The sequence below is a fragment of the Emys orbicularis genome, chromosome 3, assembly GCF_028017835.1.
Source record: "Emys orbicularis isolate rEmyOrb1 chromosome 3, rEmyOrb1.hap1, whole genome shotgun sequence".
In the NCBI taxonomy this organism is placed as follows: Eukaryota; Metazoa; Chordata; order Testudines; family Emydidae; genus Emys; species Emys orbicularis.
In genome coordinates, this window is record NC_088685.1 from 178,751,368 (window position 1) to 178,776,681 (window position 25,314).

The 25,314-nt window shown below is 44.1% G+C and overlaps 1 protein-coding gene across 2 annotated transcripts in view; it reads left to right on the top strand.

The window, feature by feature from the left end:
- PPM1B (protein phosphatase, Mg2+/Mn2+ dependent 1B) overlaps window positions 1–25,314 on the top strand; it is a 105,625-nt gene that overhangs the window by 56,510 nt on the left and 23,801 nt on the right. For both annotated transcript variants that reach the window (XM_065400429.1, XM_065400428.1), the window contains exons 3-4: window positions 21,775–22,638; window positions 24,395–24,512. In XM_065400429.1, coding sequence (XP_065256501.1) covers window positions 21,793–22,638; window positions 24,395–24,512 — 964 coding nt within the window. In that variant the 5' untranslated portion in view covers window positions 21,775–21,792. The remainder of the gene's footprint in view (window positions 1–21,774; window positions 22,639–24,394; window positions 24,513–25,314) is intronic.

Genomic DNA, 25,314 nt, shown 5'->3' on the forward strand with positions numbered 1-25,314 from the left:
TGAAGAACTTCAAAAAGATCTCACAAAACTAAGTGATTGGGCAACAAAATGGCAAATGAAATTTAATGTGGATAAATGTAAAGTAATGCACATTGGAAAAAATAACCCCAACTATACATACAATATGATGGGGGCTAATTTAGCTACAACAAGTCAGGAAAAAGATCTTGGAGTCATCGTGGATAGTTCTCTGAAAATGTCCATGCAGTGTGCAGAGGCGGTCAAAAAAGCAAACAGGATGTTAGGAATCATTAAAAAGGGGATAGAGAATAAGACTGAGAATATATTATTGCCCTTATATAAATTGATGGTACGCCCTCATCTCGAATACTGCGTACAGATGTGGTCTCCTCCTCTCAAAAAAGATATACTGGCACTAGAAAAGGTTCAGAAAAGGGCAACTAAAATGATTAAGGGTTTGGAACGGGTCCCATATGAGGAGAGATTAAAGAGGCTAGGACTCTTCAGCTTGGAAAAGAGGAGACTAAGGTTGGGTCTACACTACCCGCCTGAATCGGTGGGTAGAAATCGACCTCTCGGGGATCGATTTATTGCGTCCCGTCGGGACGCGACAATCGATCCCCGAGTCGACGCTCTTACTCCACCAGCGAAGGTGGGAGTAAGCGCTGTCAACGGGAAGCCGCAGAGGTCGATTTTGCCACCGTCCCTACAGCGGGGTAAGTCGGCTGCGATATGTCGAATTAAGCTACGCTATTCGCGTAGCTGAATTTGCGTATCTTAAATCGACCCCCCCCCTGTAGTGAAGACGTAGCCTTAGGGGGGATATGATAGAGGTATATAAAATCATGAGTGATGTGGAGAAAGTGGATAAGGAAAAGTTATTTACTTATTCCCATAATACAAGAACTAGGGGTCATCAAATGAAATTAATAGGCAGCAGGTTTAAAACAAATAAAAGGAAGTTCTTTTTCACGCAGCGCACAGTCAACTTGTGGAACTCCTTACCTGAGGAGGTTGTGAAGGCTAGGACTATAACAGAGTTTAAAAAAGAACTGGATAAATTCATGGTGGTTAAGTCCATTAATGGCTATTAGCCAGGACGGGTAAGGAATGGTGTCCCTAGTCTCTGTCTGTCAGAAGGTGGAGATGGATGGCAGGAGAGAGATCACTTGATCATTGCCTGTTAGGTTCACTCCCTCTGGGGCACCTGGCATTGGCCACTGTCGGTAGACAGGATACTGGGCTAGATGGACCTTTGGTCTGACCCGGTACGGCCTTTCTTATGTTCTTAAGTGTAAAACTATAATTAGGCAGGCCAAAAAAACTTGACGAACAGCTAGCAAAAGACATGAAAACTAACAGCAAAAAAATGTTTTTAAGTACATCAGATGCAGGAATCCTGCCAAACAATTGAGACTGGATGACTGGATGGATCACTTGATAATTGCTCTGTTCTGTTCATTCCCTCTGAAGCATCTGGCACTGACCACTTGATAAGAAAACCCATTTCCGCAGGTCCTGGGAAATTTGATTGGTTAGTTTCTTTTTATTATGGAGTCTAATTTAAAGATTCAAAACAAAAACATCTCCGCGGGGGAAAATAAAAAAATTAAGACTATCTCGATCAGACAGCTTCCTGAGATGTCAGTTCTTTGGCTCAGTTGGAATGAGTTGCTCTGTGTGTTTTTACAGTATTGAGCAGCTGTGTTATAACTGAAAATCAGACACTATTTCAGATAAGAATAGAAACATGATGATGTAGACAGGCTGAGCAAAACACTGCACTGATATGTCACACTAATTTGCAAGTTACAAGTAATATGAGGCTTACAATCTCAATATCTGTGTACCCAATTTCCTTGTTTATGATATGCTAGTTAATAGCTTTTATATATGAGGGCCATTGTATTATGTCTAAAAAGAGTAACAGTAAATATGACATGCTGATCCCTGTATCACTTGTTTTTATGTAAAGTTGAATTGCATGCTGTCACTGTGCTTTATGCCAAAGACTTTTGAATTGACAGCGCATACCTGCATTTTAGAAGCTGGTGGTACTCTTGGGACTTCGGGCATGTGAGGAATTACTGGAGGCTGTTTGGAATTATGGGATAAATGTATTAGCTGCCTGTTTCTGCTCAAATAACCTGTGGTGAAATAATTAAGTGTTTGGCATTTTAAATTGTCAACTTCAGTTAAAACCCCATTAGAATGAATGGGGCAGTTTCATAGCTGTTGTTCTTTGAATGCTTGCTCATGTCCATTCTAACGTAGGTGTGTGCTCACCTGGAGCACCGCTGCCAGAAAGTTTTTCCTTCAGTGGTATCTATTGGGTTGACTCTGGTGCCCCCTGGAGTTGCACTCTCAAAGCGCCGGTATAAAGAGCCCTGCCAACCCACCGCCCCCTCAGTTCCTTCTTACCCCCTGTCCTGTGATGGTCACTGGAACTACAACTCATTCTTGCTTCTGCAAGTCCTCAGTGGACTTTTCTCTGTCCTATTGTATATAGTTGATTTTAGGAATTAAGTTTTCAGTTATTAGTATATAGTTAGGAGTTAGTGACCCTCACTAGGCAGGGTTAACTCTGCCCAGCACCGGGGCACGCCTCGGTCTCTGAGATTTAAGCCTTGTGAGTCCTGTCACAAGCTTATGCCTGTGAGTGACCCCCATTCAAGCTGCGTCAAGTGTCTGGAGGAAGCTCACATGCAGGAGCGGTGCAAGATCTGTAGGGACTTCAAGCCCCTCACCAAAAAGGTTAGAGATGCTAGACTCCAATCTATCCTCATGCAAGAAGCACTCCAACCTCCCTCGGAGCCGGGTCACTCAGAGTCGGCACCAAGTACTTCAGCCTCAGTAAGGAGCACCCCAGGTACACTTTGGCATATCCGATGTCGTTCAGCATCTCCAGCACTGAGGCAAGACACACCGACTGCATCTAAGGAACCTCAGCACCATCAAACATCTTCGTTGTCTAAGAAAGATGGGCTGATGAGAGATCCTAGTCACCATTCACCATAGGAAGACCGACAGAGGCCGATCTCCATACTGAGGTTGGTGGGGCAGAGGGATATTGCTAGGGTGTGACCTGCGTTGGGCCACCCTGTGGCACCAACAACCTGCGCCACGCCATTGATTCGGGTCCTCTAATGGGAGCCATTGAGTTCAGTGCTGATAGACTTGCCACCACGAGAGAGCACTGGAGTCCCACTAATCTGCCAGTACTGTCAATGCCAGAGCCATTCGCTGCAGTGAGGGACTTACTCATTCTACTGGTACTGCTGTCCCTGTTCTTACAGGAGCTCTCAGTGGCGGCACTGACAGGAAAGATTTCTGGGGGCTGGAGGCCTCAGATAGTTTCAAAGGGGAAACCAGCTGTGATGACACAGCCCCCGTTCCCTCCTTCCTGGCACCAGTCGGCACGGCTCTCCCCTGGTCTCGGGAGGGATCCTTGGAGGCAGAGTCTTATGTCTCGTTGAGGAGCTGGCACCACCATTCCAGCCGGCGCTATCCCGCTATGAACTCAAGCCAGGAGATCCCACCTGCAGCGTGGCCACCGGGGCAGTGGCAGTTCCTCGTACTTTCTGGAACCCTGGGCTTTTCCATCGCAGCCAGGTTCCCATTTCAGGACTGGAATGCTTCAGAGCCCAGACTGCTTCCACCACCAGAACACTGATATCTTGGCAGCAACGGGCTCTGTGAGAGTGGCGTTGCCCCTGAGTGATGCCATCAGGGATCCCATAAGAGCGTTGTGGCAGACCCCAGCATCCTTCAGCTGACAGCTAAGAAAACTGAAAGAAAATATTTTGTTCTGGCTAAGGGGTTAGCGTTCCTATACACTCACGCACCACTGGGCTCTGGTGGTGTTGATGGCAAACGGGAGGGAAAGGAAGGGCCAGCAGGGACCGACATCCAAGGCCAAGGATGCTAAAAAGTGAAACCTTTTTGGGAGGAAGTGCTATTCGAAAGGAGGTCTCCAGCTCAGGATCGCCAATCAGCAGGCACTCCTGAGCAGGTGCCATTTCAACTCCTGGGACTCTATGCTGAAATTTAAGGAGTTGCTTCCTCAGGAGTCCAGACAAGAATTTGTGGCTCTCATTGAAGAAGGCAAGTCTGTGGCAAAGGCGTCCATACAGGCAGCCCTGGATGCGGCAAACTTGGCAGCCTGATCCATGGCTTTGGCTATGACTATGCTGAGAAGCTCATGGCTTCAATCCTCGCACTTGCTATATGAGGTCCAGCAAACTTTACATGACCTCCCTTTTGAGGGTACGTTGCTCTTTCCTAAGCAGATGGACCCCAAACTGCACAGTTTGAAGGACTCAAGGGCCACAATTAAGTCCTTAGCCCTTCATACTCCGGCCCCTGCGAGGAAGCACTAAAGGCAACAACCGATGGCTCGCTTCTTCCTGCCACCTCCTCAACAGGACTATAGCAGGAGGAGGAGCAAGGGCTACAGGATGAGGGCTCCACCACAGACGTTGTCTGCGTCTGTGCCTGCACTCCCCCAGATACTCGGCGGAGTCAAAGCAGGCTTTTGGGACACTCGGGGATGATGTGCCAGGACAGTTTGTGGATCCAAATTCCCCAGTTTTTGTGGATCGGCTGTCCCACTTTTATTGGACGTGGGCCCATTATACCTCAGACTGATGACTGCTACGCATGATAGCGCTGGGATACACCCTTCAGTTTTGTTGTTCCCCTCCTTCCCAGTCCCCCTCCCTCTTCAGGAACCCTTCTCACAAGCAACTTCTAGCCCAAGAGGTGCAGTTGCTCCTAAGGGTGGACGCAGTGGAGGAGGTTCCACTGGAGCTAAGGGGCGGGGTGATCTCCTGCTATTTCTTAATCCCAAAAGTCAGTGATGGTCTCAGACCGAATCTGCACCTGTGAAACCTCAACAAATTAATGAAGAAGCTGAAGTTCCACGTGGTCTCTTTGGTCTCCATCATTCCCTCCTTGGATCCAGGGGACTGGTATGCCGCCCTTGACTTGAAGGACACTTATTTCCAGATTGCAATCTTTCAGGGACACAGAAGGGTCCTCAGATTGGTCGTGAACCATGTGCACTATCAATTTACGGTGCTCCCATTCAGTCTATCGGCAGCCTCTCGGGTGTTCACAAAGTGCATGGCAGTCATCGCAGCCTTCCTGAGGAAACAAGGGGTTCAGGTTTATCCGTACCTCAACGACCGCCTGGTCAGAGGGAGGTCCAGACTTCAGGTAGCGAAAGATGTGACATTAATACAGTTGACCTTCCAGGACTTAGGTCTTCTCATAAATGCACAGAAGTCCACTTTCTCCCTGGTCCAGAGGATAGAATTAATTGGGGCCATTCTGGACTCATTACAGGCCAGAGCTTCTGTCCAGAAGCATGCTTCCAAGCAGTAAAGAGGCTTATAGAAAGTATCAGGAATCACTCTATCGCCACTTCGAGAAATTGCTCACAGCTTCTGGGACACATGGCATCATATACCTATGTGGTTCAGCATGCGAGACTTTGTCTCAGACCTCTCCAGGCGTGGCTGGCATTGGTATACTCGCCACGCTGACACCCTCTAGACTTGGTCATTACAGTTCCCCCATCTGTGATTACTTCCCTCAAATTACTTCCCAGCTAGTGGGAGCTCACTTGGGGTCCCTAAAAACTTAGGGCCTCTGGTCCCTGGAAGAGCTCTTGTTACACATCAACATCACAGAGCTCAGGCCTGCCAGGAGTTCCAATCCCATGTAGCGGGCAGGTGCATGTCAGTCCTTACAGACAACAGCCATTTTCTAGATCAACAGGCAGGGCGAAGCATGCTCTTCTCACCTGTGCCAGGAGGCACTTCGCTTATGGGAATTTTGCATGGCCCACTTTATTCATGTCAAGGCCTCCAACTCATGGCCTGGAAGCTCCATGGCTGGACCCCTTGGAGCTAGCATGCTCTGAACCAGTTCAAGAAGTTTTTTTTTAGGAAGCAGAAAGCCATCCACTAGAGCTACATACGTGGCAAAGTGGAAAAGGTCCTTGATCTGGTCGGTGCAGAAAGGTGTCTCACCCATGGGGTCATCAGTGCCATTCTGGGCTACTTGCTACACCTGAAGCAGCAGTGGCTATCGGTGTAGTCGATTAGAGTCCACCTGGCTGCAGTTTCGGCGTTTCACCCATGGGTAAACGGCCTGTCTGTCTTTACAAACTCTATCTGTAGTTGTTGTCTCAAGGGGTTTGACAGACTGTATCCCCAGGTACAACAAGCAATCCCACCCTGGGATCTCAACCTGGTATTGTTATGGCTCCTGGGTCCCCCATTTGAGCCATTGGCAACGTGTTCTCCGCTCTACTTGTCCTGGAAGGTGGCCTTCCTTGTGGCTATTATGTCAGCCAGAAGGGTCTCTGAGATTAAGACCCTTATTTCAGAGCCTCCATATACAGTATTCTTCAAGGACAAGGCCCAGCTGCACCCTCACCCAGCCTTCCTCCCAAAGGTGGTTTCACAATTCCATAGTAACCAGGACATATTCCTTCCAGTCTTCTATCTGAAACCACATGCCAGAAACAGGAGCAGTGACTTCATTCCCTGGATGTCAGACATGCACTTGCCTTCTACGTAGAAAGGACTAAATCATTTTGGAGAACTTCTTAATTCTTTGTGGCAGTTGCAGACAGGATGAAGGGTCTCATAGCCTCAGCCCAGAGAATTTCATCGTGGATCATTTCCTGTATCCACACATGCACCTGATGAAGGTCCCCGCTCCTGCCTGAGGGTGCATTCTACAAAGGCCTAAGCATCTTCACCTGCATTCATGGCACAGGTTCCTATCCAGGACATCTGTAGAGCAGCAACATGGTCTTCAGTCCACACTTTTGTGTCTCACTATGCCGTCAGTCAGCAGGCTGGAGATGATGCTGGGTTTGGCAGAGTGGTGCTACAGTCTGCTTGTCAATGAACTCCAAACCCTCCCCCACAACTGATTGGGAGTCACCTACATTGGAATGGACATTAGCAACACACCTCGAAGAACAACAGTTACAGAAGGTTAGTAACCATTTTTTCATACTGTCTTCATATTCAGGAAGACATCGTGTTGATTACATGTTTGTAGTTATTTTCACAGCCATAGTAGAAACATTCATTTTAAAAAGTGAAAGCTTAGATTCTGGAGCACATATTTTGTGACAAGGGATTGATTTCTCTTGAAATTGCACAGCTGAGGAGTACACAGCCTTGTGTATACAATAGTAGAACACATGCCTGCTTAAATAAAACAATGTTTTTCCTCCTTGTTCATATCAAACCATTCCCTTTCACTTTTTAATAGCCACTCAAAGGAAAGGAATTTACTATGTATAAAGTTTAGACTACCTCATCAATCATTGCTCTACATCAAAGAGGATTAATCGGTGAGAGGATTTGCTGGGAATTTCTACATTGTATAACAAAACCCGATAATTAACTTTTCATAAAACACGAATTTTGCCAGTCTGATGATAGTAGAAGGTTGAAAATTGTGTTAGTGTCTTGAAGTCAAGTTGGAAAAAGAGCATTACTATTAATATTACATGCAGAAAACTGTTAAGAGACCATTAATGTTGCAAAGTCAAGCACTCAAAAATTAGGAAACTCAGAATTAATTAATTCTGCCTTGTTATATATATATATATATATTGCTTAGCACCACAAAAAAGTCTGACTCAGCCTGGGATATAATCCCTGCTCTCCTGAATCCAAGTCTAGCACTTAGTTGTAAGAGAACATTTTCTCAGCTTGCAAATGTCTCATTCATCATTCATTCTGTACACTGAATAATGGGGTTCTGCAGAGCAAATTATATGTGGTAATTACAGACTGTATCATAATGCATATGCCAAAATGGAGATATGTTAGTTACACAAGGAACTTTAATGGAGTTAGAACCATATAGATCCCACCGCATGTGTCATTAGCAGTGTTAGTAACCAGGACCTTTAAGTTCCTGGCACAAATTCTTAGAACTTGAGCTCAAATAGTAATTGGTAGCAGCAATAAGCAGTTGTCTTCTATGTGGGAGGGCCTACCATTGAAAGGGAATGCAAAACCCACTTTAATGGCTTACACAACTATTTGCTAGACAGTGGAACAGTGTTGGCAATCAGAATTCTATTTCAGGCTCCAGGGGACAATGGACTAGAGGATAGAGCAGTGGTTATAGACAGAACATCTGAATCCACAGGTTTGGCATGTTCATTCTGAAAGGCAGTTTGGTTAAATGGGCCTTTCATATTAGAGCTCTAGGTTTTTATCCAGTTGTGCCAGTACTCGTTTTGTGCAATCTGTTATCCCATCTGTAAAATGGGGGTGAATGATGATTGTTTGTGTCTTGAGAGGACTATGAATGAGCCTTGTTCAATAATAAGACATGTGAAGGGCACAATTAGTTCTTGTTAGTGGAAGAGTTGAAACTAAACTTCATGGTTGCCTCCTAGATTCTAATCCAGTGCTTTTCAGCCAAAGGTTATTTTTCAGCTACTGCTTTGCCTCTCTACAATACCGGGTCATGTAAGGAACTCCATGAGGATAGAAAACATGCTCAATGTTCAGAGAGTTCCAAGGGAGTCAGAAGTTCAAAGATTTTAGCAGCCAACCTCGAACCAGCTTTATTAAGCATGTAACAAATGGAAAATTTTCAGGGCTTTAATTGGCCAAATCCGGATAAAATTTTATGGGGCCATCTCTTGAGCCCCAAGACTTTTCCTGTGACAAATTGCAGGCTTTTGCTCCTAAGTATGGCATTTCTAGATCTCTTCAGAATGTCTGGAAATAAATTAATGTTGGAAAAACTGCCTATTTCCCCCTAAATTTATAGTTGAAAACGATTGCACCATTTTTGCTGATGGCAAAAACAAACATAGCATGGGGCATGGGTCACTTGCTGGAGGATTCTCTGCACCTTGAAGTCTTTAAACCACAAGTTGAGGACTTCAGTAGCTCAGACATAGGTCAGGGGTTTGTTACAGGAGTGGGTGGTTGAGATTCTGTTGCCTGCGTTGTGCAGGAGGTCAGACTAGAAGATCATAATGGTCCCTTCTGACCTTAAAGTCTATGAGTCATAGAAACTTTCAGCCTGAAATGTTAGTTTGACAAAGTTGTAAGCAATTGAAAACAAGGAATTTTACTGGAAAATGTTAGGAAAGCACAACTATATTATATAACTATAACTATTGCTACCTGCTCTGCCTATAATGCAGGATCAAACTAGATGGATCTTCTATGGTTTTGTCTTTACAATTAATACACACAAAACTTAGTTGTGAACCAGTTGCATACACCACATACCTGACAAACCCTCAAATGGGAAGAAATTAAAAGTTAAGTCATGTGAACAATTCATATCCACTACTTCTCTACCGACAAGTGCATAGCTTATTGTTACCACAACTACCATGCACTGGAACTTTAACTCTGTCTCCTGTTTGTCCTTCTGCACACACCCATCTACCAGATTTTCCTTCCCAATACTAGTGTAATAGTGACTGTTTGGTGGTGGCAGTGGTTGTGTTATGAAAGGGTAGTTGAGTGGGTGAATTACAGAAAGGCAATTAAAGAGATTGGTGGAAGACTGGTTTTGCTAGAGGAGCAGAGCAGGGTTGTGGCTATGTGATCTATAAGTGGGGAGATAGGAAAGTGCACATGTTGCTGGATGAAAGAGTGAAGAGTGTGTAGTGTAATATGGCTTAACTTTTAATGTCCATAATTTCATCCATTTGTGTCAGGTATGTTTAGGGGAAGCAACACTACTTGCTTACAAACAAAGGGTTTTGAGAGTGTTATTTTTTTTTAATTGTGCACAACTGCAGGTGGGGACGGGGGTATAGGAGTGCAGCTGTTGATAGAATATTTTATCCATTAGCAGCCGACCATAAATACCTCTGTTTGTAGCATAACATCTGACAGAAAAGTGACCTTCCTAATGAAGAAGGTCTTGTATATGCCTAATCCATTTATCAATTGGATTTGGGTTTGCCCTCCCAAAATCCAGCAGGCTTATGTGTGCATATAATCTTTCAGTAATACTATGAATTACAGCTACAAATTATGCTAAATCCCATATTAACAAAAGAAAATCCTGCCTGTTGGACCAGATGTGCCCAGTATCCTCCTTTATCAAGTTTTGTGTAGCTAGGCAAAGTTGTTGTTTTTTGTTTTGTGTCCCCCGCTCCCCCCCCCCCCCCCCGAGCTACTGGTCAACAGTGAAAAGTAGGACTCCAAGAAAAAAAAATTCAATCAGAACCCAAATACAAAGACTTCTTATTTAAAAAAAAGGTGAAGAGAAACCAAATAACATCTACATAGAAAATTCAAAGGGCATAGAAACTAAAGCACAACCTAAACTATGCAGTTACTACCAGTTGCAGTTGCTGCCATCATATCAAGTGTTGGTACCTTGGTCTTTGTACACATTAAGGTGATTTGCTGCATATCATGGGGAGTTTAGTCTTGTTGTAAATTGAATAATGCAGGCATAGACTTGTGAGTAATTCATTTCCTTCTAACGAAGTAGAGGTGTTATTGGAAAATACTGTTGAGAAAATGTTCTGAGTTACTGGTAGCTTGTTGCTGTTAGAGACTATGTGATGTTCCGAATGATTTACACCTCACTGAGCCACTCTCCTCATGACTTCAGTTATCAGGAGGTTAGTGCATGGAAGAGAGGTTTCTAATATCAGCCAGCCTGCCTTTAAGGATGAGCACCTCATTAGTGCTGCGTAGTCAAATCTCTATCCACTGGAATAATCATCCATTTTAGGACCTGCTGGCGTCAGAGATTCCAAGCCTAGAAGATACTGTTGTGATCATCTAGGCCAGGGGTCGGCAACGTTCGGCACGCGGCTCGCCAGAGTAAGCACCCTAGCGGGCCGGGCCAGTTTATTTACCTGCTGACGCGGCAGGTTCGGCCGATCGCGGCCCCCACTCGCCGCAGTTCGCCGTCCCGGGCCAATGGGGGCGGCGGGAAGCGGTGCGGGCCGAGGGACCTTCTCTTTGTTAGACTCGGAGCTCAATCTATTTAGCTTATCATTATAAGGGATGTTTTCTAATCGATTAATCAGTCTCATGTCTCTTCTCTGCATCTTCTCCAATTTATCAACATCCTTCTTGAATTGTGGACATCCAGAACTGGACACTGTATTCCAGCAGTGCTCACACCAGTGGCAAATACAGAGGGTAAGATAACCTCCTTACTCCTACTCAAGATTTACCTATTGTGGCAAAGCTCTGTCCTTGTCTCCGTGGTTCCTGCGCTTCCTGGCAGATTTCGCTAGCCTCAGAGGCTCACTGTGACCCTCCACGTAGCCCTTTCTCTCTAGAGGCAAGGGTCGTAGCCTACTGAGCCATTTTCATCATAAGCCAGCAAGGGATGTGAGGAGAAGCTACTCTCCCTTGCAGTCTATGTTGTCTCCCAGTCTCGGTGATTAATTCAGGGGGAGAGAAGGGGGGAGCCCAGGCCCACCCTCTACTCCAGGCTCCAGCCCAGGGACCCTAATAGTATCAGCTATGGTAGCTGACTTTTTGGAAACAGGACGCATACAGTTCCCTGGGCCACTTCTCCACAGCAGCCCCCACTTCCTCAGCGTCTACTTCACCCTTACCTCAGGGCCTCCTTCCTTGTGCCTGAGATGGTTTGTGACTACTCTGTTTCTCCAACAGTGCAGCTTCCTCCTACAGCTCCTGACACCCGCGCACACCTGACTAACTGGGAGGCTTTTAACTAGTTTCAGCCAACTCCTGATTGGCTTCAGGTGTCCCAATCAACCCACTGTCTTCTCTGCCTTCTGGAAAGATCTTAATTTTCCCCAGGTGTCTTAATTGACCTGGAGCAGCTGCCATTTGCTTATCCTGGTAGCAGGGATTTGTTTAGCCTGTGGCTAATATAATCTGTCTCCCACTACTTTACTATAGCCATCTGGTCTTGCCCTGTCACACTATATATGCGTCCCAGGATCACATTAATGCTTTTTGCCACTGAGTCATACTGGGAGCTCGTGTTCAGCTGCTTATCCATCACAACTCCCAAATCTTTTTCAGTCATTGCTTTCCAGCATAGAGTTCTCCATTCTGTAAGCATGGCCTACATTCTTTGTTCCTAGATATATACATTTACCTGTTGTTTGCTTGTGACTAGTCTTCCAAGCAATCCAGATTGCGCTGAATTGGTGACCTGTCCTCTTCACTATTCCCAATTTTTGTCTCATCTCCAAACTTGATCAGTGGTGGTTTTATGTTTTCTTCTAGATTATTGATAAAGATGTTAAATAGCGGAGGGCCAAGAACTGGTCCCAGTGGCGCCCCACCAGAAACAGACCCACTTGATGATGATTCCCCATTTACAGTTACATTTTGAGACCTATTAGTTAGCCAGTTTTTAATCCATTTAATGTGTGCCAGGTTAATTTTACTTCGTTCTAGTTCTTTTAATCAAAATATCATGCGGTACCAAGCCGTATGCCTTAGAGGAGTCTGTTCCCTTTATCAACCAGATTTATAATTTAGTCAAAAAAATTGTTTGACAGGATCTATTTTTCCATTAAATCCATGTTGATTTGCATTAATTACATTACCCTCATTTAGTTCATTATCAGTTGAATCCTGTATCAACCGCTCCATTATCTTGCCCAGGATTGATGTCAGGTTGACAGGTCCCATAATTACATGGGTCATTCCATTTACTCCATTTAAAAATTGGCACATTAGCTTTCTTACGGTCTTCTGGAATTCTACAGCATTCCAAGACTTTTTGAAAATCAGCATTAACGATTCAGCAAGCATCTCATCCAGCTTTTCTAAAACTCTTGGATGCAAGTTATCTGGGCCTGCTGATTTACAAATGTCTAGCTTTAGTAACTTCTGACAGGGCTGAATATTTAGTTGCATTCCTTGCATCTTTGTGTCTTGGGGCCATTAACATTGGTGCCCCAGCGTTCATCTAGGTCAGCACTTCAGGAACCAAGCTCCCATTGGTGGTGGAGTCCTACAGGGACTGTACATCACTGTCTGAGGCTGTTGTCACTATTGTTTCAATACATGGTAATGGAAATGCCAATGCTAGGCCTCCTTTGAAGCATTGGTGCTATGTGAAGCGAGGGGATCAGCCCCTGAGGTTGCAGATGCGAGAACTCCTTATGGTGTACCAACACGTTTGAAGTTGATGTATTAGTACTTGAGGCAGCAGGTGCAAAGTTCTTGACTCATAGACTCATAGACTTTAAGGTCAGAAGGGACCATTATGATCTTCTAGTCTGACCTCCTGCACAACGCAGGCCACAGAATCTCAACCACCCACTCCTGTAACAAACCCCTGACCTATGTCTGAGCTACTGAAGTCCTCAACTTGTGGTTTAAAGACTTCAAGGTGCAGAGAATCCTCCAGCAAGTGACCCATGCCCCATGCTATGTTTGTTTTTGCCATCAGCAAAAATGGTGCAATCGTTTTCAACTATAAATTTAGGGGGAAATAGGCAGTTTTTCCAACATTAATTTATTTCCAGACATTCTGAAGAGATCTAGAAATGCCATACTTAGGAGCAAAAGCCTGCAATTTGTCACAGGAAAAGTCTTGGGGCTCAAGAGATGGCCCCATAAAATTTTATCCGGATTTGGCCAATTAAGGCCCTGAAAATTTTCCATTTGTTACATGCTTAATAAAGCTGGTTCGAGGTTGGCTGCTAAAATCTTTGAACTTCTGACTCCCTTGGAACTCTCTGAACATTGAGCATGTTTTCTATCCTCATGGAGTTCCTTACATGACCCGGTATTGTAGAGAGGCAAAGCAGTAGCTGAAAAATAACCTTTGGCTGAGAAGCACTGGATTAGAATCTAGGAGGCAACCATGAAGTTTAGTTTCAACTCTTCCACTAACAAGAACTAATTGTGCCCTTCACATGTCTTCTTCTTCAAGTGTTGGTTCCTGTTGTATTCCACTGAGTGTTATAGGTATGTGCCATGCGTCCGGAGCCAGACAACTTGACTGTAGTATTGTCCATTGGTCCATGCATGCGCCCTTACTCCGCCTCATGGTTTCATCTGAGGCGATAAAGGGCAGGGCAGATCGACTGCACCCTCAGTTCCTTCTCACCGCCGCATGGTCTGTGTCACAGCTGCTGGTGTCCTCTCATCTTTCTCTGACACACTTTAAAACAACAACTGTTTTTAGCATTGTAGATAGTTTTGATTGTTTTTCTGTAGTTTTAGTCTTAGTATTGGTTCTTAGGACTGCCCCTCCCCTACCGGTGATACAAGCACCTTAAGGCTCCGCTGACACAGTGGCAGTATCCTCCGTTTTCCCAACAAAGGGGGCACTGGTACCCTGCTCTGTGGGGCCCTCCACAGCATCTGATGGATCTCTCCTGTTGGCCATACTGGGGGTCCTGGCTGGAGTCTTCCCCTTCAGCAAGAGAGGATTCGCCCCTCTCCCCACTTCAGCTGTCATTGAAACTGGTGCTCAGAACTGGTCTTGGAGGGGGATCCGCTCAGTCCAGGTCTGATTGTACCACCGGAACAGGAACGATTCCCATTGTTGTCTCCTGATAACACTGTGTCCTCGGCTTCCCCCTCACCTCCGGATGATTTTAGTCAGTTCCAGGACCTCTTGCGCAGGGTAGTTGAGGACCTCCATATTCCATTGAAGGGACTACAGGACAAACAACATCACCTTCTTGACATCCTGCATGCTTCGGTACCGACCAGGGTTGCACTGCCAATCAACGATGCTATTCTTCAGCTTTCTCAAATGGTCTGGTACACCCCGGCTACTTGTGCACCCACTCCCAAGGTGGCAGAGAAAGAGGTATTATGTGCCGGCTGAGAGATCTGCGTTTCTGTTCTCTGAGCACCCCCTCTGCCCCTCCCCCCCAAATTTTCTAGTGGGAGGGGATCGTCATGAGGAGGGAATTGTGGCTGAATTCGTCTGGTTTCCCCAGGGAAGTGCAGAATACTATAGAGCACCTTCCTTTCAATGAGTCCCACCTCTTCAATCAGAAGACCGATGATTCCCTCCACTCCCTCAAGGATTCCAGAGCCACTCTGTGAGCCCTAAGCATCTACATGCTAGCACCGAGGCACAAGTTGTTCCTGCACAGCGATTCAGAGCTTCTCAGTTCTTCCATCAGTGGGCCTACAAACCTCCTTGCAAGCAGCAGAAGACTCAAAGATCCCATCCTTCTGGTCCGTCGTCACAGTCTTCAGCATCACATGCTCAGCCTTCACAGAAACAATATTTCTGAGTGTGCCTAGAGAACTGCAAACACTTTGCCTCCCGCCGTACATTTGACGCACTGCCTTTGGGGGGCATCTAGCACTCTTTTTACCAGATTGGAGTGCAGACAAATGGATCCTGGCTGTACAATCCGAGTTCACCACACTTCCTCATCCCCCACCCCGATCCTGCCTCAGGAACTACTCTCATGACAATATCCTCTTCCTAGAGGTGGACTCCATACTGCAAAGGAGAGCGATAAGTCGGAGGAACGGGTTCTATCAGGGTGCAGAATTTTACTTCACTCATTTCCTACTGCCCAAGAAGAAGAGTGAGTGGAGACCAATTTTAGACCTTTGTCATCTCAATTAGTTCATATGCAAACCAGAGTTTTATATGGGCAGCTTAGCAGCCATCATCCCTTTTGCAAAAAGAAGGCACATGGTTTATGGCTCGCGATATGCAGGATGCCTGTTTTTCACATAGACATCCATCCAACCCACAGAAGTTTCTTAAGGTTCATTCTTGGCCTTTGGCATTTCCAATAGAGGGTGTTACCGTTTGGACTCACCACTGCTATTTACCAAGGTTTTCTTTGTAGTAGCGGCTCACCTCTGGTGTCAGCTGGTCCTTATATTCTGATATCTTGAAAACTGGCTCCTAGCAGCATGATCCAGTAGGGAGGCTCGAGCCTCAACCTCCATGTTGTTCATACTCCTCTCCTTCCTGGGGACGAGCATAAACAGAGAAAAATCTACTTTGGACCCCATGCAGTCCTAGAATTCCTTGTGGCCCCCTTCAATGCGGTTCAGCATGAGCCTACCTACCGAGGGAAAGATTTTAGACCCTACAGGAACTGATTGTCAAAGTGGTGCCCAATCCTTCTGTCCAGGTCAGGACTTGCCTTTTCCTCTTGGCCACATGGCGGCCTGCATGTAAGTCTCCATCTTTGCTTGTCTGCACCTTCACTGCCTTCAGCTGTGGCTCCAGAAGGTCTATTCTCCCACATGACATATCCTGTATCTTGCTGGATGTACTGTCCTCTCTCAGATGGTGGACAATCCTAGGTCAGGTCTGCACCAGGATGCCCTTCCTTCCATCCTCCCCACAGATGCATCACTTGCCAGATGGGGTACCCACATGGGCAGGCCCGTGTCACGGGACTTGGACCACTTGGGAATCCAGTATGCACAACATTCAGGAGCTTCGAGCAGTACAGAGGGCATATTGCATGTTTCTCCCATCTATTTGCTCCCATCATGTTCTCATTATGTCGGGCAACACCACCACCATTTGTTGATGTAATAAACGGGGGGAGGGACATGCGGTCACCAGCGCTTCGTGCAGAAGCATTCCGGTTGTGGGATTGGTGCAGTGCCCACAAGATCCTGTTGTCGGCAGCCTGTGTTCCAGGGACTCAGAATGTGATTATGGACTCTCTCAGCAGGAAATTTGTGACCGGCCATGAATGGGAGCTCCATGACACCGTAGTCAGCGACGTTTTGGACCAAGGAGCCCTCCATGCCAACAGCAAATGCATCACATACTGCTCCAGAAGAGGTCTTGGCACCCATTCCCAAGGTGATGCCCTTGTCATCCGCTGTTCAGACCAGATCAGTTACATCTCCCCCCCACTGCTCCTGCTGCCATGTGCCCTCTGCAGTATCAGGAGGGAAAGAGCCATGGCTATTCTGATAGCCCTATTCTGGCCTTGCCAATTCTGGTTTCCTCACCTTCTCCGCATGTCAGTGTGTCCTCCACTTCCACTGCCAGCTTTCCCAGAACTGCTCATGCAACACGGCTGCGGGATCAGGCACGCCAGCCTGCAGACAGTTCACCTCAGAGCTTGGTTTTTGGATGGGCATCTTTGCTAGAATGGGATTGTTTGTTTGCAGTATAAGACCTCCTCTTGAGCAGCAGCAAAGAGTCCATAAGGTGTTCCTATCAGGCCAAGTGGAAGCATTTCACCTCCTGAGCCAGGCAGAGGGGTCTCGCCCCAGAGGACGTGGACATTCCCCTTCTGTTGGACTACCTTCTGTTCCTGAAGATGTCAGGGCTTGCGCTCAATTCCATCAAGGTGCACATGGTGGCTATTAGTGCTTTCCGCCCCCTTGTGGAAGGACGCTCTGTGTTTACTCACCCATTGACTGCCAGGTTTTGGAAAGGCCTCCTTAGAATTTATCCACCCATTCAACCTATCACTCCTCAATAGGACCTCACCATGTCCTCTCGACATTAATGAAATCATCCTTTGAACCTCTGGCTTCATGCTCCCTGTCTCTCCTTTCCATTATGGTCACCTTCCTGGTAGCTATTACTTCTGTGAGAAGGGTAGGAGAATTGTGGGCCATGATGACTGACTCCCCTTTACCACATTCCATAAGGACAAAGTTTCCCTGTGTGTGCACCCCAAGTTTCTGCCAATGGTGGTATCCCGTTTTCATCTCAAACAACCTATACACTTACCTACTTTCTTTCCAAAGCCTCATGCCTCAGTAGACGAGTGTCATCTTCACTCCCTCGACGTCCACAGAGCGTTGGCCTTCTACCTTTGGAGGACAAGACCATTTAGAAAGTTCCCTAGGCTGTTTATCACTATAGCTGAAAGGATGAAAGGGCAGACAGTCTCCACATAGAGGACCTCTAAGTGGGTTTTGTGTCTGTTATTGGTTACCAGGACTGTCCCCATCCCTTGGAGTGAGGGCCCATGTCACGAGAGCGCACGCATCAACTACAGCCGCCCTGCATGATGTACTGCTTCCAGACATATGTAGGGCAGCCACGTGGAGTTCGGTACATAGCTTCGCTTCATGTTACACCTTGGCTCAAGACTCTGCAATGGATGCTTAGTTCCATGCAGCTGTCCTCCATTCAACCATTCCATCCTCCTTCTTGCATCCTCTGCATTCTTAAGTACTGCTTGTTATTCACTCTCAATGAAATACAATAGGAACCATCACTCAAAGAAGAAGAGGAGGTTACTTACCTGTAACTTTGAGGTTCTTTGTGATGTGTGGTCCCGATCTGTATTCTAATCCCACCCGTCTTCCCCTCTGATGCAGAACTGTTCGATTTGTGGTGGTGAAGGAACTGAGGGCGAAGTTTGGACCACCTTGCTCTTTATCGCCTCAGATGAAACCATGAGGCAGAGCAAGGGCACATGCGCAGCTCAACGGACACCACTACTTTCAAGTTGTCCGGCTCCGGACGCATGGCACGTGCCTATAACCCTCAGTGGAATACAGATAGAACCATACATCTTGAGGAACTTTAAGTTACGTGTAAGTAACCTCCTCTTCTCCTTTCTCACAGTAGTGCTTTGGGCTAGTTGCACCTGATCCCTTTGCTACACCAACGAGGTTGTGAAGCCAGCACATTAGTATACTACTGGCAGTAGTAGTCTTCTGCAGCACAATGAATCATTAGCACTAGGCCCACTTCATCACATCAGTGCTGTGCAAGACCAGCACCTGGGACTTCCAGTGTTGGTGCACTTTGGCACACCAACACTTGGTGAGAATGTGTTGGTGCCTGGGGCTGTTTGCCTGGGACACGAGCTGGGGTGGTCAGTGTTGTACATTTCCTCCCACGCTTTCAGCTCCAGCATCATGTTGGCTTTATCTGCAGGTTCCTGTTGGTGTGCAAGTGCCTTCCTGGCAAATGGCATTTCAGGCTATTGGCCCAATACCCTTTTTGCTCTCTGGTGCTCATTAGTCAGTGCTTTGGGGCCTGGTAACATCAGTGCCATTCCCATCACTCTCTGACACCTTGCTGAGTGGGCACAGTGTCAGAACCTGACTGACTTAATCGGTGTCTGCATCTGACTTCAGTGCCTCACTTCATAGGGGCTCATTGTATTTTCTTGGCATATTCTCAGTGTATTGTGTTTGCCTTCTTGAAGAATGAGAGGAGCTGGGTTCTTCTTGGAGGTTGAGAGGGTGCAATACTCAGTCCATGCAACCAAGTCATTAGTGTCCTTAGGATCCATGTAATTTCCCTTATGAGTCCAGTTTATTATATCAAGATGATTGATTGGAATTGAACCCTGGTACGTTTGGCACAAACTAGGATTTTAATTAGGCTCCTAGGCCATTACTAATATAATTGAAAGGGCATGTCACAAAGTCAATTCCATCTTGAATGTCCTATCTCTGTCAGCTTGGCCTATGGCGGAACAGATCTATAGCCACAGTGCCTTTAAGCAGATGGCCCAAATCATCCCAGCCTCTCAGAAGCAATCTACGCCAAAGGGGTTTTCATTGTAGGAAGGTGAGATGAGAGGATTGCAAATGGGCCCTTGCAAATCCTGTTCTTTTCTTTAAAAAAGAAAAAAAAAGCTACATCTCTCATTGCAAGGCTTTACAACTGCCTTTGTGTTACTGCGAAATAGGAGGAGCCAGCTGGTAGGGGTGGTGGCATCTGATAGTTTGCTCATTCTGTGGAGTGATAAGGCAAGTCTTCTCTCTCCCCAAAACCTCATAGTATTAGCTCTAGGTGAACTTTCCAAGCAAGTTTAGCCTTCCTACATTGGCAGGCTTCCGTGGGAAAGCATAATAAAGCCTTTCATTCTTCATCTGTACCTGGATTTTGGTTCAAAAAATACCACATAAAAACTGGAGTTGTATACCTAATTCTTCAGGCAGCCCATATCTCTGGCATTTTAGGCAGTTCAGTAGCTCACAGGGCCTCACTTCTCTGTTACAACTGGAGTGGTTAGAATACATAAGGTATTTATTACATAAAATTAAGATAATATCTGAGGGGGAGGGTTCTTTTTAAATTACCAGGCATGTCTTTTATAATATGGAGGACAGAACACAGAAGTTAGTCACTTAAAATATCTAGTCTGAAATTGTCACAATATTACTGAATGTCATACTTACTTTTTTAATATCAGTAGCTTCCAGTACTCTGCTTAATGAAAAAAAAATTAGCTGAGAAGTTTTTGATATGCAATATATATATGAGGATTATGTAATTAAAAGGAGAGGCCTAGGTGTATCTTAAAGGTTTAATAATACAATACTGGCAGGGTCATGTTCCTGCCTTGCACCACAAGATAATCTAGTCCTAGAATGAGAGAGGAGAACATGAATGACAAAAAAACAAACTAACAACAAAAAAAAGGTGTGCGTGGCACTTTTAACCTTTGAATTAGAGCTTGAACATGGATATTGCTTATTGTAAATTTCCCCTCCATTCACATTCCTTTCTACAGTAGATATTCTGCCATTGTGCACCTGGGCCCTCAGGGGTGATTACAGAAAACTCTGCCTTGATCTGTCTGTTTTTCAAATCTGATGGTATCTGCCTCAGGACTGTATAGACCATTTAAGAAAAGGGTGGAGCTGAATTATGTCATTTAGTCATACCAGTTTCTATCAACTCTGGCTTGACCCTTAGTTGAACTTGAAACTTTTGTGCTGAAGGGAATGGTAATGCAAAAGAGAACTGAAATGACTTGGAAAAGAAACATATAAGCCAAGATAATACAGCATAAAACTAGAACAATAATTAATGTTGTTGCTCAGTAGAGCATTAAAAATCATTGTGATAATCAGAGTGAAAGATACGACTTCTATCTAAAATAAGACCAGTAAAAGGATATTGTTTAAAAGGAATGTGTGTGAACTGCAAGTTCATTATTTGGAGTAAATTATCTGTCATGATCTTAAAAGGTTGCTGTCCTTATATCCATTTAGTTATTTTATTTTAAATAGGTCTTTAATTGGAACGGAAGAACTGTATTTGTTTTGTAGTTCTTGATTTTTCCTAGTACTGTGAATGGTGTGATTTATTTGCAGTATGATAATTTTAATTTAGGCAAATATATATTTTTGAATTTTAAATTGCATCCAAAATTAGTTTAAGAAATGTGTTTTGGAAAAGTTAAAAATTGGAACTGCTTACACAAACAGGAGGCCAGATTGTTCCCAGACTTTTGTTTAAGCAGGGACTTCTCTGAGGATTCTCTTCTGGAAATTACCCCCATCATCTTGCTGGTGGGTGAGGGAGAAGGATTTGTCCTCAAACTCCTCTTGGAAAAGTTGCCCCCAAACTCAGTGTTCCAGTAGTAGGCCGGCCTCTCCCTACCAATGTTACTTCACTTCCTCAGCGCTATCCAGGACTCCCCTACACTGGACAGCTTCTGGGGAGCTATGGAGAAAAATTAGTGAGAGGCTGTATTAGTTTTTCCTGGTAACTTTTATGGAATTGGAGGGACATGGATTGGGAAGAAAGGGATGGTACTACAGAGGCAGCACAACCGCTCCTTCCATGTGAAGGACTCCTTCATTTATAAATGTAAGTGAGCATGAAATGTTCCTAAGACAAAGATAAGCCCTCTTCCCCCCCTTGAGGGCAGTGGCGGGTAAGCTACCAAAAATGTCTAATTCGACAGGATCACATTTAAAAAAAATTGATACTGACCTTATTTTCCCCCCATAGCTAATCTGAATAAAAATGCATACTTTGTTGTACACACTTTGTTATACAGTAATTCACTGACTGTACTGTAAGAAAATTGTATATGAATTGTTTGATAGATTGCTGTACAAGATTTTTGTGGGATAATAGATTTATAAATAAGATTTTTCTTTTGTTTTCCAGATTCAATATTAAGTAAACATGGGTGCATTCTTGGATAAACCAAAAACTGATAAACATAATGCTCATGGTACAGGGAACGGCTTGCGTTATGGCCTCAGCAGTATGCAGGGATGGAGAGTGGAAATGGAAGATGCTCACACAGCTGTTGTAGGTATTCCCCATGGCCTAGAGGACTGGTCCTTTTTCGCTGTCTATGATGGTCATGCAGGATCTCGTGTGGCAAATTACTGTTCAACACATTTATTAGAACACATCACCAACAATGATGATTTTAGGGCATCAGAAAAACCAGGATCAGCTCTTGAGCCTTCAGTGGAAAATGTCAAGAGTGGAATCAGAACTGGCTTTTTGAAAATTGATGAATATATGCGCAATTTTTCTGACCTCAGAAATGGAATGGACAGGAGTGGCTCAACAGCAGTGGGAGTTATGATTTCACGTGAGCATATATACTTTATCAACTGTGGTGATTCGCGTGCTGTTCTCTATAGAAATGGACAAGTGTGTTTTTCAACACAGGATCACAAACCTTGCAACCCAAGGGAGAAGGAGCGAATCCAGAATGCAGGAGGTAGTGTAATGATTCAGCGTGTTAATGGTTCATTGGCAGTTTCTCGAGCTCTGGGCGACTATGACTACAAATGTGTTGATGGCAAAGGCCCTACAGAACAGCTTGTTTCTCCAGAGCCTGAGGTTTATGAAATTTTAAGAGCAGAAGAGGATGAATTTATCATCTTAGCTTGTGATGGAATCTGGGATGTAATGAGCAATGAAGAGCTCTGTGAATTTGTTAAGTCTAGGCTTGAAGTATCAGATGACCTGGAAAAAGTGTGCAATTGGGTGGTCGATACTTGTTTACATAAGGTATGTAACTATTTTTCCTAAAAGTTGTTATACAATTGTTGATCTTTGTTTAGATGAATACAATACCAGTTACAAAGAAGAATTTCACTTCCCTCTGGTTGTAATTCAGGTAATGCAAATAGCTTGCACTTCCTTCTTGTTGCCCAGAGAATTCTTCATGGTTGCATTGTAGCCTGCAGCACACACTGTAAGCTTCGCTTGAATGTGCTGCTGTTTTTCCAACCAACAACATCTGCAAGGCTTGTGCATGTGGCAGGACTACTATAATATACTTAATGCTTAATTGAGCCCTGAACTTGCACTGAGCTCCATATAGGCAGATTCAATATAGGGCACTGATGTCCAAATTCCATGTGAACAAGTTCATACCACTTGCAAGATTAGAGTTGAATTTGAAGTTTTAGCCTCAATGTTCTGCAACTCTGGAAGAGGAGGGAATTTTTTGAGTCCCAACGACTATCTTCTATTGACTGTGAAAGGTGAGAATCCTTTTAGGCCTGGTGCAGAAGGAAACTTTAAAAACAAAGGCCTTTCTACTATGGTATTCTCCCTACTCCAGAGTCCTATTGTGCTCCTGCAGGAGAGTGGGTGTGATGATGGATGCTAGGAACTGCTCCCTGGTGTAGGTCTGAACAAAAAAGGCTACATAAGGACTAGTAACCCTGGGTTTACCACATTCGTTTGGCTACTGGTGGTTGTCACAATATTCTCTCCAGATTTGCAGTGCAAGAATGGATAATTTCTTAAAACCCTCTTTCAAATCTTTATGCTATATAGAAGCAGCTAGGATACCTATTCTTCTTCCAGTCCTTACTAAACTCCTTTACAAGCTCCTCAGACTACAGCATCAAGAGTTTCAATTAAGCTTATACAAACATGGCAGGCAGAGGGAGGGAAGACCAAACTTTTGATTAATCAGCTCTGTGAGGGAATTAGTATACACTCTGGGAATGGGTGTACAGTAGTAAATTAAATTAGGGCTAGGATTATAGTTTTGCAAATTATTACTGAGCAAAAAGTGAGGTACAAGAGAGAGATTCTGACAGAAAGTAGCGTTGATGTGTTTGCACAGTATGTGTTGAACTGTAATATCAGCTGGAAATATGTAAAAATTTCCAAGTGGAAGATTAAATTGATATTAAAAATTTGTAGTTTTGCATAATTTGCAAGAAAATTGAGTGTTCCAGATTAACTATATATTAGTGGCTGACCTGGGGAGGTGGATAGAGAAACATAACGTTATGTTGGTTCTTGGCCATATAAGTGATCTTATTCATTTTTGGAACTTCATAGCATCAAAGTGAAATGCAATTTAGGCAGTGACACAGATAGAATTCAGATGAACGAATATATTTGGAATGAGCTGTAATGTCTCATCTGAGTATTTTCATAGAATAAAATATTAGCTTTTTTAATTTGTTATTGGTTTGGGTAACAGTTAAACAATTTCTTCATTTTAACTTGTGATCTTTTTGTTGTTACCTTTTAAACAAGTGAAGAAATGCTTAATAATTATATATTTACTATTAATTGTAAGATAATATAAAATTTCAAGACTATAAAATAATCTTTTTCTACATGAAATATATTGTAGCTAATTAACATGTTACAAATGTGCAATAAAGTAATTGTGTTAACAATGGTTCATTATAATATCTATCTTAGAACAAGCTAGAGTGATTAATAGCAAGGAAGGCAAGAGCTTTAAAACTAAGGATCCCTCTCATGTACTTTTTTTTTTCTCTCCACTATATAGGGAAGTCGTGATAACATGAGTATTGTACTAGTTTGTTTTTCAAATGCCCCTAAGGTCTCAGATGAGGCAGTGAAAAAGGATGCTGAGCTGGATAAGCACTTGGAATCACGGGTTGAAGGTAGGAAAACCACTTTGTGTATTAAAAATGCTGCTGTCTTCATAAGCTTGAAAACCATTAGGTTTTTAAGCTTAAATGATGCTGTGCCAAATTCAGACCTGATGTAAGTAGATAAAACTCTATGGATTTCCAAAATTAGAAAAAGGGTTAAAAGTTATTTGGGGTTAGCTAACCCTGACATAACCAATATCTCTTCCTTAATCTATATGTGAGTTCCCCCTTCCCCCGGAGCGCTGCTTTACCGCGTTATATCCAAATTCGTCTTATATCGGGTTGCATTATATCGGGGTAGAGGTATATTGTAATATCATGCTAACAACTTATTTTATATTTAGGGTTGCGATGGCACTTTTGATTTACTCTTTTAGACTCTATTTCTAATGTTTCATTTCAACCCATAGGTGTTTTTGTTTTTTTGTTTTTTTTCCCCTCCAAGGTTTGAAGGAAAGCTGTTGTTTTTTAGTTATTGTGAAATAAGCTTTTCGTGCACTAAAAATTGTTCAGGCCCTTTTAATGTTTAAATAATTCAACCAATTTTTTATTTTAAAACTTTGAAGTTAGCATATAAATAGTCCTCGGTGAAAAATGCATGCTTTGCTAAGACTTTAATTTAAAAAAAGGGAAGAAAAAGAGGATTTATGACTGAACGACTGAAAACAACTATGCGCGAGTGCATAATATTTTTCTGAAGGGTTTAAGTGTGCGCCAAGTGCAAATACTCTGTTATATGTGTATGTATAAGCATGTGAGTGTATGGATATCTGCATGCAGAACCCTGTCAATCAGTGTCTTTGTTAATTTC